The sequence below is a fragment of the Otolemur garnettii genome, unplaced genomic scaffold, assembly GCF_000181295.1.
Source record: "Otolemur garnettii isolate 467f Iridium unplaced genomic scaffold, OtoGar3 scaffold00052, whole genome shotgun sequence".
Lineage (NCBI taxonomy): Eukaryota > Metazoa > Chordata > Mammalia > Primates > Galagidae > Otolemur > Otolemur garnettii.
In genome coordinates, this window is record NW_003852447.1 from 11,018,127 (window position 1) to 11,032,615 (window position 14,489).

Below are 14,489 nucleotides of genomic sequence, written 5' to 3' on the forward strand. Positions count from 1 at the left end.
AATTAGTTGGGTTATATCATAAAATATTAAATCAGTCAACAACTCAACATTTGAAAAGGCCTTACATGTCTAGATTGACTTTATTTTCTAACATAAAGTATGGTTTTCCTAACTGGCTTTAGTTTAATTGTATGATTCTTATTAGCAAATACGACTTTGAATTTCCTTATTTAACATTCAAAAAACTATTTTTTAAATCTGTTTTTCTTTCATTTATCAAGTCGCTATTTTACAGTCATGCACTGCTTAGAGGTGAGAATATGTTCTGCTGTACACCTGAGCTGTGTGGTATAACTTACTGCTCCTAGATTACTAACTCGTGCAGCGTGTTACTATACTGTATAGCATAGGCAGCTGGAACATAGTGGTAAGTATTGTGTATTTAAACATATAAACAGAAAAGGTGCATCAAAAATAGGGCATAAAAGATAAGGCCCACTTGTACAGGACCTTTACCAGGAATGCACTTGCAGGGCTAAAAGTTTCTCTGGGTATTTCCTGAGTAGTGAGTGAATGTGAAGGCCTACGACATTATCATACACTAGTAAAGACATGACAACACCGTACATGTAGGCTAAACTAAATGTGTAAATTTTTTTCAGTAATAAATTAGCCTTAGGGGCAGCACCTGTGGCTCAAAGGAGTAGGGCGCTGGCCCCATATGCCAGAGGTGGCGGGTTCAAGCCCAGCCCCGACCAAAAACTGCAAAAATACATACATATATAAATTAGCCTTAGCTTATTATAATTTTTTGTTTTATAAACTTTTTAATTTTTCTAAAATTTTGGCTCTTTGGTGATAACACTTAAAACAATCACCTCATACTATTGTTCAATAGTATTTTCTTTCATTATCTCTGTTTTCTATAAGCTTTTCTCGGTTTATTTATATTTTACTTTGAAAACTTTTTCGTTAACATGTATGACACACACACACACATTAGCTTAGGTGTACACAGGGTCAGAATCATCAATATCATTGTCTTCCACCTCCACATCTTTCACCACTGAAAGGTCTTCAAGAACAATCACGCATAGGAAGCTGCCGTCTGGGCTAACAGTGCCTTCCCCTGGGAATTTGAAGGACCTGCCTAGGGCTGCGTTACAGTTACTGTTTTGGTCTCAATGTGCATAGAACATATACACACTAAAATAATGATGAAAGTACAATATAGTAAATGCACAGACCAGTACCCTAGTTGATTGTCATTATCGAGAACCAGGTGCTGTACGTGTGTGCTATACTTTTACATGATCAGCAGCACAGGTGTTTATAGCAGCACCACCAGGAGGACATGGCTGTGTTAACACTGGTGGTGTCGGCTGTGTCATCACTATGCAATAGGAATTTTGCAGCTTCGTTACAATCGCACAGGACCAGCGTTGTATATATGCAATCTGTCACTGAACAAAATAGTGTTACGTTGTGTGTGACTATACATAGATTTAAACTTTTTTTTTAAAGAGACAGATTCTCATTTTATCACCCTCAGTAGATTACTGTGGCATCACAGCTCACAGCAACCTCCAACTCCTGGGCTTAGGTGATTTTTTTGCCTCAGCCTCCCGAGTAGCTGGGACTACAGGTGCCCTGAGAACACCTAGCTATTTTTTTGTTGCAGTTTGACATGGACTTTTTATTTTATTTTATTTTTAGACAGAGTCTCACTATGTCACCCTTGATAGAGTACTGTGACATCACAGCTCACAGCTGAAAATTTTCCAAAATTTTGTTGCACTTTGGCAGGAACCTGCCATCCTCAGTATATGGGTCCAAGTGCCCTACCCACTGAATTACAGGCAGCACCTGATTTAAACATTTAGTTGTTTTATTATGCCAATAGATTGTAAATGCCATGAAAGCAGGTATCTTATCCTTTTTATCTATTTACCTCTGTATACTCAACATTTGAAACTGTCTGGCACATAGTAGTCACTCAATAAATAATTGTACAGGCATACCAGAGATGTGCTAAAAAATGTTTTGATGATTCTTCTTTTGCATGACTTATCCATTCAAATAGCCCGATTCTGAGTCAATTATTTTTATTTCCTATTTTTACACTGCTTTTAAGAAATAAGACAATTTACGTGATAAGGAAAAGCTCATCTGAAATCCAGACTCTGGATCTGCCTTTCTTTCGGTTTTACTTGCACCTAATCTCACCTTGTTAGTCCAGACTCCACATACACACGTCTAGAGATTTAATTTTGCAGGTTGTTCTTCCACATTAGTTTATCATTTCATACAGTGTCTGCATACTGTTCTGTTCAGATGACATAGTCTATGTTTTCAAAAATTTTCCAAAATAATTGTAGAAGGAGAGAAACTAAGTAAAAGATTACGCTTATGTCATAATTTGATGAATACTACAATGTAATTTCCAAAGGCAATGTACACTTCCACAGATGTTTTTAAAAGAAAAAGATTAATAGTTGATCGCCTCCCTCAGTTGATCTTTTTCCTTAATCATTAATTTTGCTGCTCTGTTTTGAATATGTTTATTTTAGAAGTTAAATATTTTTCTTACTTAATGCTTTAAGGTTCACTATTTAATGAATTCCCTTTGCCCTCCCCGTAGAGGATTGACAACTCCCTCAAAATTTCAAATACTTCAAATACTATTTCTTTTTCTTTTTCTTTTTTTTTTTTAGACAGAGTCTCACTATGTCGCCCTTGATAGAGTGCCATGATGTCACAGCTCACAGCACCCTCAAACTCTTGGGCTTAAGTGATTCTCTTGCCTCAGCCTCCCAAGTAGCTGGGACTACAGGCACCCACCACAACACCTGGCTACTCTTTTGTTGTAGTTGTCATTGTTTAGCAGGCCAAGACTGGGTTTGAACCTGCCAGCCCTGGCATATGTGGCTGGCTCCCTAGCTGCTGAGCTACAGGCGTCGAGCCTCAAATACTATTTCTATGTTAACTCCCAAATTTCCTCTGTTTCCCAGACCTGTATGTAGCTAACCACCTACTGGATGCCTTTATTTGGATTCTGACAGGCATTTCAAGTTTATAATATCTAAAACAGAACTTCCTTTGTTCTCATCTTTTTCCTTTTCCACTGTCAACTTCAGCAAACACGGCCCCATTTTCATTTTATAAGTGTTTTTTACTTTTTTAATTAAATATTAAATTCAATTTAGAACATTAAGTTAAAAACGGTTTCCATATTAAAATTTTAAATCTTCTAAATATATTTTTCACTAATCAGAATTAAGAGCCCACAAAATATGTCTTATTATATATGCCTTGAAGGAGCTGGGCTGGGAAGAGTGGATTTAAAATGATGATGGTGATGATGATGAGGATGGTGATTTCAAAGTGCTTTCTGATAATTTGACATACAGATGGTAATGACAAATAGGCCTTCCCAAAGTGTAACCTCAATTTAGTAAAGTCTGCTTTAATAAGCATTGAGAATACAATATCCCAAATTATTTTCATTTTTAAATAATCAACAGCCCTATAATATTTTCATTTACAACCTTGATAGTATCTTGATAGTTTTTTTTTTTTTTTTTTCAGTTTTTGGCCGGGGCTGGGTTTGAACCCACTACCTCAAGCGTATGAGGCCGGCGCCCTACTCCTTTGAGCCACAGGCACTACCTACTTCTACTGTTTTCTTTTTAGACATAGTTATATTTGGGGTACTTACAGCCTACCAAAAGTAGATTGAAGTGCTTCTGTCTCTTCCTGCTTACCTAGAAAATGTAGATTTTTCTGTTACTCTTATTCCTAAGTGTGTCCCTCTGAGGGAGGTAATGTGATATATCTTCAAAATACATAGTATTCACTATAAAGAAAAAAATTTTTGATTCAAGGGCAAAGTGAAATAATGTGTGAAGTAGGAAAATAAGTAAGTTAAACTTTTGCCTTTAGAAATTTTGAGGAAGTTGTCAATCCTCCTCTGTCATCTTTCAGAGAAACATAGGGTGGGGAGATGCGCTGCCTGTCATTCTCTGGCATGTCTTAAAGCCAGAGGGAAAAGGAAAAATAAAGCATGGTCCCTTTGGAAGAAATATGTAATGAAGGGCAGTCTCCACAAATCTTCCAAAGGCTTATATAAGTTATTTTGAGTTCAGAATGCAATTATTTGAAGCAAGACAAAGGGTGGGAGTTATTGGTACCAGTTATAATAGTGATTATGAGTCAGTCATCTTATTAATTGATCTGGTTCACCATTAAATCAAGTAAAACTAATATATTTTTGTTCTAGACCTTTAGAACCAACCTGACCACATTATTTGTAGCTAAAGAAGCCTAACCATGAACTTAACCAGTAAGCAGCTATGAAATAACATAGGAAAAACTTCATACATCAGCGAAAATTTAGAAATAAGTCATATAGTGCATATTTAATTATTTAATTTTGGTAATGTTGTGGATTTTTAAATGAACGTAAATCAGTGAATGTTAACTGCTTTTAGTAGTTTTGTAACAAGGTTAAAATGTGGGTACATTTATCTTTTTGTACATTTAATAGGTTGGCATATAATTTTTGAATTTTAGTTTTCAAGGATCATAAAGAAGATTCTTTAAAGAATGCAAAGTAAAATATTTTATACACACACACATATATATAATGTATGTATAATATAACTGTGTGGCCATGATGGACTGTTTCAAATAGTGTATTATTTCATTTTTATATTAATCTATTTTTTGTTGTTTTTTTTAAATCAGTTTTTCAATCAGCAGTTTCAGCCAGGTGCATATAAGCAATGCAAATGTGAAATTAAATAAGACACTGGCCGTCAGGAAGATACGACTTTGTAAGAGATATAAATATCTGTTGAACTAACGTCAGCATAGGATATATACATAACGAGGAATGTAGAAAAGCTCTTTGACACTTCTGGTTTTAGGGAACCAAGTCTGAGTTTACTAAGTATGTTGCATTTCATCTGCTCCTGCAAGATATATAAGAATTCAACAGGCAGAGATTTATGACTTATGAATAGAAGAACAGTGTAGGGACAGAGGTAGCCTTTAGGCCATTTGGAACAAACGAAAGAATAAAGGAGTTGACATAGAAGACCAATTAATACAGAATATTGAGGAACTAATAACTAATGTTTGGCGTTAGTCACGGAGGTAAAAGCTGTGAAGACAAATTGTGAACGGGGTGGAGAATTTTGAATGTCTACATGAGGAGTCTGGATAATTCAGCGGGGATCTGTTGAAGGAGGGAAATCCCTGAAGGGTTTTGAATAGGGTTTTCTCATGATGCTAACATACAAACTTCTAGCCTACATTCTTACCACGTTGCCTTAATTTATAGATGATGAAACTGAAGTGAATTGAGCCAGGGTGAATATCCCATGTCTCTTAACTACCAATATAAGCCTTACTGTATGATACCACACTGTACTTTATAAAGAGGCTACTCTAGAGAGTTAGAAGGCTGCTTTTTAAATTCTGTCTGGATATTTGTATTCATGTAACTCTGTTGTACATATTTAGTCAAATCAGTACACTTAGGAAGACATTTATGTATTTGAAGGCTGTAATCAAAAGAAAAGATCGTATTTTTCCGTTTGTGTTTTTTCAGTAATTCAGCATAGGCTCTAAGTGGCATGTGACTCTCCACTGGGCATTACCTAATTGGAGCCTCAGTAGCCTAAGTCCTCATACCTTAGGGAAATGATAAATAGTTATCCTGTTAGATTATGTAGAGTATGTCTTGGCAAAAGGTAAATTAAGTAATCCACTTGTCTTTTCTTAATAGAGCTGTGATATCTTGACTATTAAGCTTTGAGATAAAATAAAAAGTCTATATTTTTGATAGGCAAATAATACATGATATAACTAAAACATAAAAGTATTTTTAAAGATACTGTTTGGTTGGTTACAAATTGTAGAAATCCAACTCAAAAGGACTTAAACAAAAAGGGACTTAAATTTACTTCGTGCTGAGTTTAGACATGATGAGATGCAGACGCCAAAATCTGTGAGAAAATTTTTTCTCTCCTTTTCTGGAGCCTCCTTTTTATCTTAATAAACTTTATCTTCAGACAGGTTCTTCCTCTTTGCTTCTAGGATGCTAGATTTAGGAACACAAATACCTCTGTATCAACAATTTTACCAAATTCTCAGGGCAACTTTGAGTTATGTGTTCAGCCCCGAATCAGCTAACTGCCAGAGGTGTGGAGAGAGGGATAGGTCAGACCTGGGTCATGTTTCCACTCCTAGAGGCACTTTCATTAGCCTTACCTGAGGCAAGTGCACTAAGAATGAGAAAGGGCGTTACCCACAGGAAATCTGGGACTCTGTTGCTAGAAGAGAAATTGGGTACCAGCTGAAGGAGTAAGTGAAAGACCTCAGTCTTTGATAAGAAGTACTTTATAAATGTAAGGTCATATGTATGTAGTATATAATATAACAGCCCTAAATAAAATACTCCATACTATTAGTTGAGAGATCAAATTATAATGGAACTTGTTTTACATCTATTTTAAGGTATGATTTTATGAAATAGTTTAATAATTGTTCTGCCATGATGATGAAGAAACATTCCTACAGACACAATCATATTCCTTTATAGCTGAATAAGATCATAATCTGATAGAATTCTTGTTTGGCAAAGGAATAAATTTATGTTACTGTTTACTTCTCATAAGAAACAGATCCGTTTTAAAACCCACTTATTTGATATTATTCATACTTGCCATAAGTTCTTTTGTGATTACAAATAGAGAAATTAGCCACTTCATTGCTTTTTTCTCTGAAAAGCAGTTAGTGCCAGACTAATTAGTGTATCTTGTTGATCATATCTCATGTTTATTTGATATAACAAATAAGTATAAATGTAGGATGAGAAAAACTTAAAGATTTATTTACTTTAAAATGGCATTATTTAAGCAGATCACCACTACTAAAATGGGTTTAGATTTGAAACAGAAATTCTCCACAACAAATAACAGTGATCAAATTTATGGGAGTATTTGATTGCGAGAAACCATATACTGATAATACAAGGATGTGAAAGGCATTTGGTTAAAAATGATCACCACCTCTCAAAGAAATTCTCTCCTCCCACTTAAACTTTGTGTCTCCTTCATTTCCTTAGATACATCTTTGCCAGCACTTTTAAGACTTTACTGCGCTGATACATTTACACATCCATTTTCTACAACTAATCTATAAACTCTTCAAAGACAGGACCAATGTCATATTATATGTGTATATATATATATATGTACACACACATATATATCCTTTATCTTGAGCTCGCAACACAAAGCCTGGGCCACTCAGTATAAGTATCCATGATGACTAGATGGATGATAGCAAATGTAGATCATAGCTCTGAAGGGAAGAGTGATTTGTAACCATCAAAACATCTGATTTAGTTGCATACATGTTACACCAAATAATCTGCATGCTATTTAAGATCCAGGTTTTTTTTTCTCAATTATTTAGAAATAACATGCATTGATGTTGGTCAGTCCATTAACAGACTCAAGGGAAAACGCATCCATATCCACCCCCAAGACTTGCTGTTGATCATTTCAGCGGGAACACAGCACTATCTGTGCACGGGTTTTTCCTTTGGCCATTTTAAGAAGTAGAATCCAGTCGGCTGCCTCCCATGCTTCTCCATATCCATTTTCTCTTTATTTCCTACCGTGATGCCGTCACCCACCATCTCCAAGTTTCCACCTTTGTGTCTCACTTAGTTTTTACTCTGGCCTGGCACATAAAATGGATATATAACACTACTCTCATTGTGATAGTATGCAAAGAAATTCACTTATCTATTTATCTCAACTTCTTTTCAGAGGGTATGTTTCCTTTCTGTGTTCATATTAGAATAATATTAAGTGCGCAAAATAGATATGGATATATTTTTAATTCTAAAGTGGAAAAAATGTAAATCAAAGAGGATTTTTATTTTCTTTTGTCAAAAGCAAAATTTGGGTAACATATTCTTTGTGTAGGCTATTGAGTATTTGCATTTATTAAATTTGGAATGTAAATACTTTTTATATTTCCTTTAATTTTCTAAAGTCAGTAGTCTTATATAGAATAGTCTATTATCATCTAAGATTAGGGAATGGCATATGTTATAATTACTAAGTTATAAGTATTAGTGTCTGCTCTTAAATCATAATACATCTTTATTTCATTATATGTAAACAAATTAGTCAAGCCCACAATTAGATGGCCACATCACTATTGCTGTTTGAGAAAACAACAATTTTATAATCTATAAGGTATTGAGGTTTAAAAAAACAGCAATTATGGTTGACGGATTTTTTTATCCAAGATTATTTCAAGTGATTAAAACTAAAATACAGAGGATAGTACTAACTACATAAAAACCTTTTTTGATATCAAAATAGATGATATGATATGATGTAATTCTCCAGTTTGCTAAGATATAGTTTTTCTGGAAGGTATTTACTTTTATGAAAAGTTAACACTATTGGACAATCCCTGTGGCTCAAATGGGTAGGGCACCAGCCCCATATGCCAGGGGTGCTGGGTTCAAACCCAGCCCTAGGCAAAAACTGTAAAAAAAATGTTAACACTATTTCTGAACTATATTTCAATAATTTTAAGTATTAAAAGAAAAATGATTAAAGGGAAAATTTTTTTAAAGATAATAATTTAAATGCCATGCTCACACTTGCAAGTTCTATTAGATATTAGTCTCAAAGTCAGAATCAAAAAACCACAGATACAGTAAATATATTACGAGACTGATACGCAGTGAAGTAGGAATTAATACCATCTTCACACATTTTATAGAAGTTTAGGATAATTTTGTAATGAAGGTTGTAAGGTTACACATTTCGTTATCTTTTATTATCAACCTATAAGGTAGTTCTTAGGATGAACCTTTTCTGTGCTATTCTGTTCTCGGTTTATCATGTGGGAAACCCAATAACAGTGATAATAGAACTTAACGCAATTTAAGAATTGGTGTTTTGAAAATCTTGATTGATTGATATAGTTTTCTCCATAAAAATTCAAAGCCTTACACTTTGCCAAGCTATAATGTTTCTAATAACATTTTATTGCAAAAAGTTCTAATTTCAAACTAAGTATTTATTTATAAAATAGGATTTTATTTAACACTCAGATACTTAAATCCTTAAAGGTCAATGTTCTCAATATTGTACATGCACAAAATAGAATGTAAGGATAATTCTAATTCATTTTTATAATTCATATAGGATGTAATCACGGTTTAACTGTCCAATTATGGTTAGCTTTCCAAACAATTTTCTACCAGAAAGAAATCTGTGGATAAAATTAACAAATGTTAACCAAAAAAAAACACTTCTCAGTCTACTTCTTTAAACGAAAATGTGCTTAAACAGGGGATATAATTGACATTTCAAAGAAATATCTCTAGAATATTTAGATCACTTCATATAAAATGAAATGATTATACCAATACATTGGAATGAAGAAAAACTAAAATTCTACTTCTACTGTAAATTATTTGTGGAAAGAAAATAAAGTGTGTGTAGATGTAATAGGTATAAATATATTTATAACGTGACCAGTTTAGAGTTTGCATTTCACTGCTTGCTACCTTCCAGAACAAAATTGCCAAAATGCATGGCCATATCTCTTTAAAATATTCCGATCCAAATCTGTGTGTTAAAGATAGCATTAGTAGTGCTTCCTAAAAAATTCTCTCACGAAATATGTTACAGGATATCTCCACTAAGCAGGTAAATATCTTGGACCAATTTTAATAAGTTACCCTGGCCTTCCCATTTTAGTATCAGGAACAAGGGCAGCAGTTACCTCAGTGCTCTGTCGGGGCCTCAACAATCGCAAGTTTTCATCCACCCAGGAAACCACAAGACATTGTCACACACTTCATTGTGCTACCAAAAGAGAACTTTAAATGTTAATATCTATATTTCAGTTTTAGAGGTTATGGAAAGGAATACTGATGACATTTCTCATAGTAAACAGTATTTGATTGTTTTTAAATAAATCAAAATATGCTGTTTTGTGGCTAAAAGTTTCAATAAAAATTAACAAAAGTGTCTACACTTCTTATGGTCACATTGTATCACTGTGAAGTATTCATGTGACTACAGTAATTTTTCAATATTCTTCTTAAATTGTATAGTATCTTTTGATAAGATGATAATAAGCGCTGTTTTTTTCAAAGGTAGTTATAACTGCCAAAAAGAGACAACTATCAACTAATCAGAATAATTATTTTAAACATGTAGATAGAACAGCCAGGTGATGTAATTCTCAAATAGTTTTAATCTAGCCAAAGCCACCGAAAAATTTAAAAGCATTAATTTTCAGAAATCATTTATTGTTTTTATGAAGTTTTATGTTGTGTCTGTTTAGTTGAAAACACTAAAAATTTTATTGACCTTTATCTCTGAAACCATTAGTCATGAAGCAAATAGATATTTGTGACTAACGCAAAATTTATTAGGTGATAAGGAACATGAAATTAATGTCTTGAAGGGGCTTAAGCCACGCCTTTATTCACGTTGCTTTATCATATTCCTGCATTTTTTGGTTTTATGTGTTTTAGAGCAAAGATTGTTTTAAAGCTACAGTAGGTGAAAAAGAATCATCAACAGCGTTGTGATTTTTGGAGTGATATGTAAATGTTACTATTGATGTACAGTTATGATTCCTCCTTTCTTATTATACCGTACTCTAATAATTCTATTGCAAAATACACAGTGACTCAAGAAAAAACGTTATTGAAGAATTTTGACCTAAAAATTCATTTTTCCTTTGAAACTTCTACCTTTAGAAGATACTTGTATTAAAATGTGATGAAAGTCATTTTAAAGTTACAGTATTTCTGTCTTTCATAAATGCTGTTTAATTTTCAGTTTATTGTCTTACTTTTCTAGGATAGCAAAGTAATATAATGTATGTGCGTGCGCAAAGCAGAAGTATTATTTATACGTATTTTTTTTAATTACAGGTAAAGATTATAGTTCCCAACAGCACAGCAGGTCTGATAATAGGGAAGGGAGGTGCTACTGTGAAGGCTATAATGGAGCAGTCAGGGGCTTGGGTGCAGCTTTCCCAGAAACCTGATGGGATCAACTTGCAAGAGAGGGTTGTCACTGTGAGTGGAGAACCTGAACAAAACCGAAAAGCTGTTGAACTTATCATCCAGAAGATACAAGAGGATCCACAAAGTGGCAGCTGTCTCAATATCAGTTATGCCAATGTGACAGGTCCCGTGGCAAATTCCAATCCAACCGGATCTCCTTATGCAAACACTGCTGAAGTGTTACCAACCGCTGCAGCAGCCGCAGGGCTATTAGGACATGCTAACCTTGCCGGCGTGGCAGCCTTCCCAGCAGTCTTATCCGGCTTCACGGGCAATGACCTGGTGGCCATCACCTCTGCACTTAATACATTAGCCAGCTATGGATATAATCTCAACACATTAGGTTTAGGGCTCAGTCAAGCAGCAGCCACAGGGGCTTTGGCTGCAGCAGCTGCCAGTGCCAACCCAGCAGCAGCAGCAGCCAATTTGTTGGCCACCTATGCCAGTGAGGCCTCAGCCAGTGGTAGCACAGCTGGTGGCACGGCGGGGACATTTGCATTAGGTAGCCTGGCTGCTGCTACTGCTGCAACCAATGGATATTTTGGAGCTGCTTCTCCCCTAGCTGCCAGTGCCATTCTAGGAACAGAAAAATCCACAGATGGATCCAAGGATGTAGTTGAAATAGCAGTGCCAGAAAACTTAGTTGGTGCAATACTTGGCAAAGGAGGGAAAACATTAGTGGAATACCAGGAGTTGACTGGTGCAAGGATACAGATCTCCAAAAAAGGAGAATTCGTACCTGGCACAAGGAATCGGAAGGTAACCATTACTGGAACACCAGCTGCAACACAGGCTGCTCAGTATTTAATCACACAAAGGATCACATATGAGCAAGGAGTGCGGGCCGCCAACCCTCAGAAAGTGGGTTGAACGCCCCAGTGATACAGCAGATTGTTTTAACCCCTCCTTTACCCCGTTTTCAAGAAGGATGTACTGTACTTTGCAGAAGTGAAGTTTTTCTGTTATTAATATATAATTATGCAAATGAATGCGACTATGTTGACAATGTGTATATGTAAATAATATGTGTTTTACCAGATGTTTCATAGAAAGAATTTTTTCTTGACCTGTTTTGTTCTCTCTACTTTGCTTGTGTATATTTGTCAGAGGTGTTTCTAGTGTAAGATTTAAGCCTGCCATTTTACCAGCATTATTGTAGTTTAATGATTGAATGTAGACAGGGATATGCGTATAGTTTTCAGTATTAGTTCTAGATAACACTAAATTAACTGCTGTTAGGTTGAGTATGGTGGGGTCAGTGACCTAAACTGGAGTGAGGCCAAAGCACTGTCCTGTAAGTCTTACTTCCTGCTTAGGGCACAGTGAAGTAGGAAACCATATTTTGAAACTAAGTTTTAAATCTCAAATGATCAAAAAGCAATATAGTTGCATAAAAAGCACTGTAAAATATTTAAAAGGTTAAAACTGTGGAAACTTATATTGGTAAGTTTACAGACCAATAAAAGCACCTGTTCTCCATCGGAACTAGACAATGGGAATAATGCTGCATGCTGGCCATGGCCCATCCCTCATCATGTGTAAGTTCAACAAAAGTTCTCACATGGAGTCCCACCTCTTCAGAGGTTTGTACATTTGTTTTTAAGCACTGAATTCACTACTGATCCCATCGCCTGGCCAGTAGAACAGTCATTACTCCATTAACATCCTCACTGTTTAGACACATAACTGTGGTACAGTGTATTGGAAATTTTATAAACAAAAGTGAAAGTGCCAACAAATTATTGATAGCTGATAATGTTTCATTATCTGCAACTGCTTGATAAGTACGTTGCATTTTAAGAGCTTATAATTGTGTATAATTTGTTAACACTAGAAACCTATTAGTATTGTGAATGTAGATTTTACTGTGAAGCTATCTGTGATTTAGCTGTTTGCTCCCATGACGGAGTCTTTGCAGCATGGCGCTAGCAGCCAGTGCAGTTTCTAATACTCGGTAATTTGCATGTTTTGTGGAGCATTTTTATGTCACCAACCAGACAGTATTCCCTGCATGCTTATTTAGAAGAGGCAGTTTATCTCGAGAGGTAGTGCAACCTACCTTTGTCAGGCTTTTTGACAGGTCATTTCAGAGTAAGCCTTTGTTCCCAAGACCCAACAACTGTCACCCTCTTCTGTACCTCTCCTGAGTGCCAACTGTCCAGGCCATTTGACACACCATCTGTTAACCTCTGAGTTTGCCCGCTCAAGGCCACTCATAGGGGCATCCATCCCCAAGCACCTCCTCATGCTGTGCATGCAGTCTTAAATTCAATGGACAAAAATAAAATGCTGGCTACCTCTGGATCATCTGGCTGAGCAACTGAATTACAAAAGAGAATTACTTCCATCTCAACTTCAACCCATTGATTACGTCCATCCTAGCAAGCTAAATGGCATCCCAGCTGCTCCTTTCTGTGCAACCAATTAAAGAACAATGAGTGTGATGCTCCATGTCTGAATTTCGTCCAGCCTCTCTCTGAACTGTGATCTTTGTCCTCATGAACTTTCCCTTTTGTTCATTGAACTATATGGACTCTTCATTTCATATTGATTTACTGTGCAATTTACTTTTGGACATTGAGAACTTGAAATTATTTCCTGATCCCTTCCCCTTCCACTATTAATAATTCATTTCTGTCAAACTGTAAGAGTAGACTCATTTTTTTTTTTTTTAGTTTTTAACATTGGACTGTTATTTCATTTAGAGTTCTCTATCTCTAAATATTTATTTAGAGAATGATTTTAAAGGGAATGATATGCTTGTTTAAATGAAAGAGAAAAGCTGTAGTAAACTGTGTTAATTGGTAATGACTATTTATCGTCGATACTCTGTAGCTGTGTAAGTTTTGACAAATAGTGTATCTCGTGGAATCAGTGGTTAGCATTGCCGCTATTATATTTACTCATTTTATCATTATAAATGTGCTTAGTTCATCATGTAGCATCACTTGTCTCCCGTCTCATTTTTTCCTTGCATGTCACAAGTCTCAGATCATTTATAATACATTAACAGTAAATAATATCTATGTAAATTTCTTTCACCATGCTGTCTCAGAGTCAGCAGTGAAAAAAGGCAAAGATCGGGGCCCCACTTAGTTTGAAAAAGGGAAAGGAAGTGACCTAGGATGTGTATTAGAAGCATTTCCAATGTTGGGTCTTTAAAATGTTTTGTTCAGTCTTAGCAAATCTTCGATCTTTTATTTCAAAATTCCAGTAGTCACTGTGGAGCCCATGCATTTCACCTGGAATTTAATGTTACTTTGAAGCCAAACCATTTAAACAATTCTGTGTATTTTATTAGCTAGTATTGCTGGAAATGCACTCAGTTCAATTTTAATTGTAAATGGGATTTATAAACTTTTTCCAAGTTGGCGTGGTTATATGTTATTTTAAAATGAAAGCTAAGTCGAAGATATTTACA

At 35.3% G+C, this 14,489-nt stretch overlaps 1 protein-coding gene across 2 annotated transcripts in view; it reads left to right on the top strand.

Annotated features, from left to right (window-relative positions):
* Nucleotides 1-14,015, top strand: part of NOVA1 (NOVA alternative splicing regulator 1) — a 150,126-nt gene extending 136,111 nt beyond the window's left edge. For both annotated transcript variants that reach the window (XM_003791992.2, XM_003791993.2), the window contains one exon: nt 10,934-14,015. In XM_003791992.2, coding sequence (XP_003792040.1) covers nt 10,934-11,938 — 1,005 coding nt within the window. In that variant the 3' untranslated portion in view covers nt 11,939-14,015. The remainder of the gene's footprint in view (nt 1-10,933) is intronic.
* The last annotated feature ends 474 nt before the right edge of the window (nt 14,016-14,489 follow it).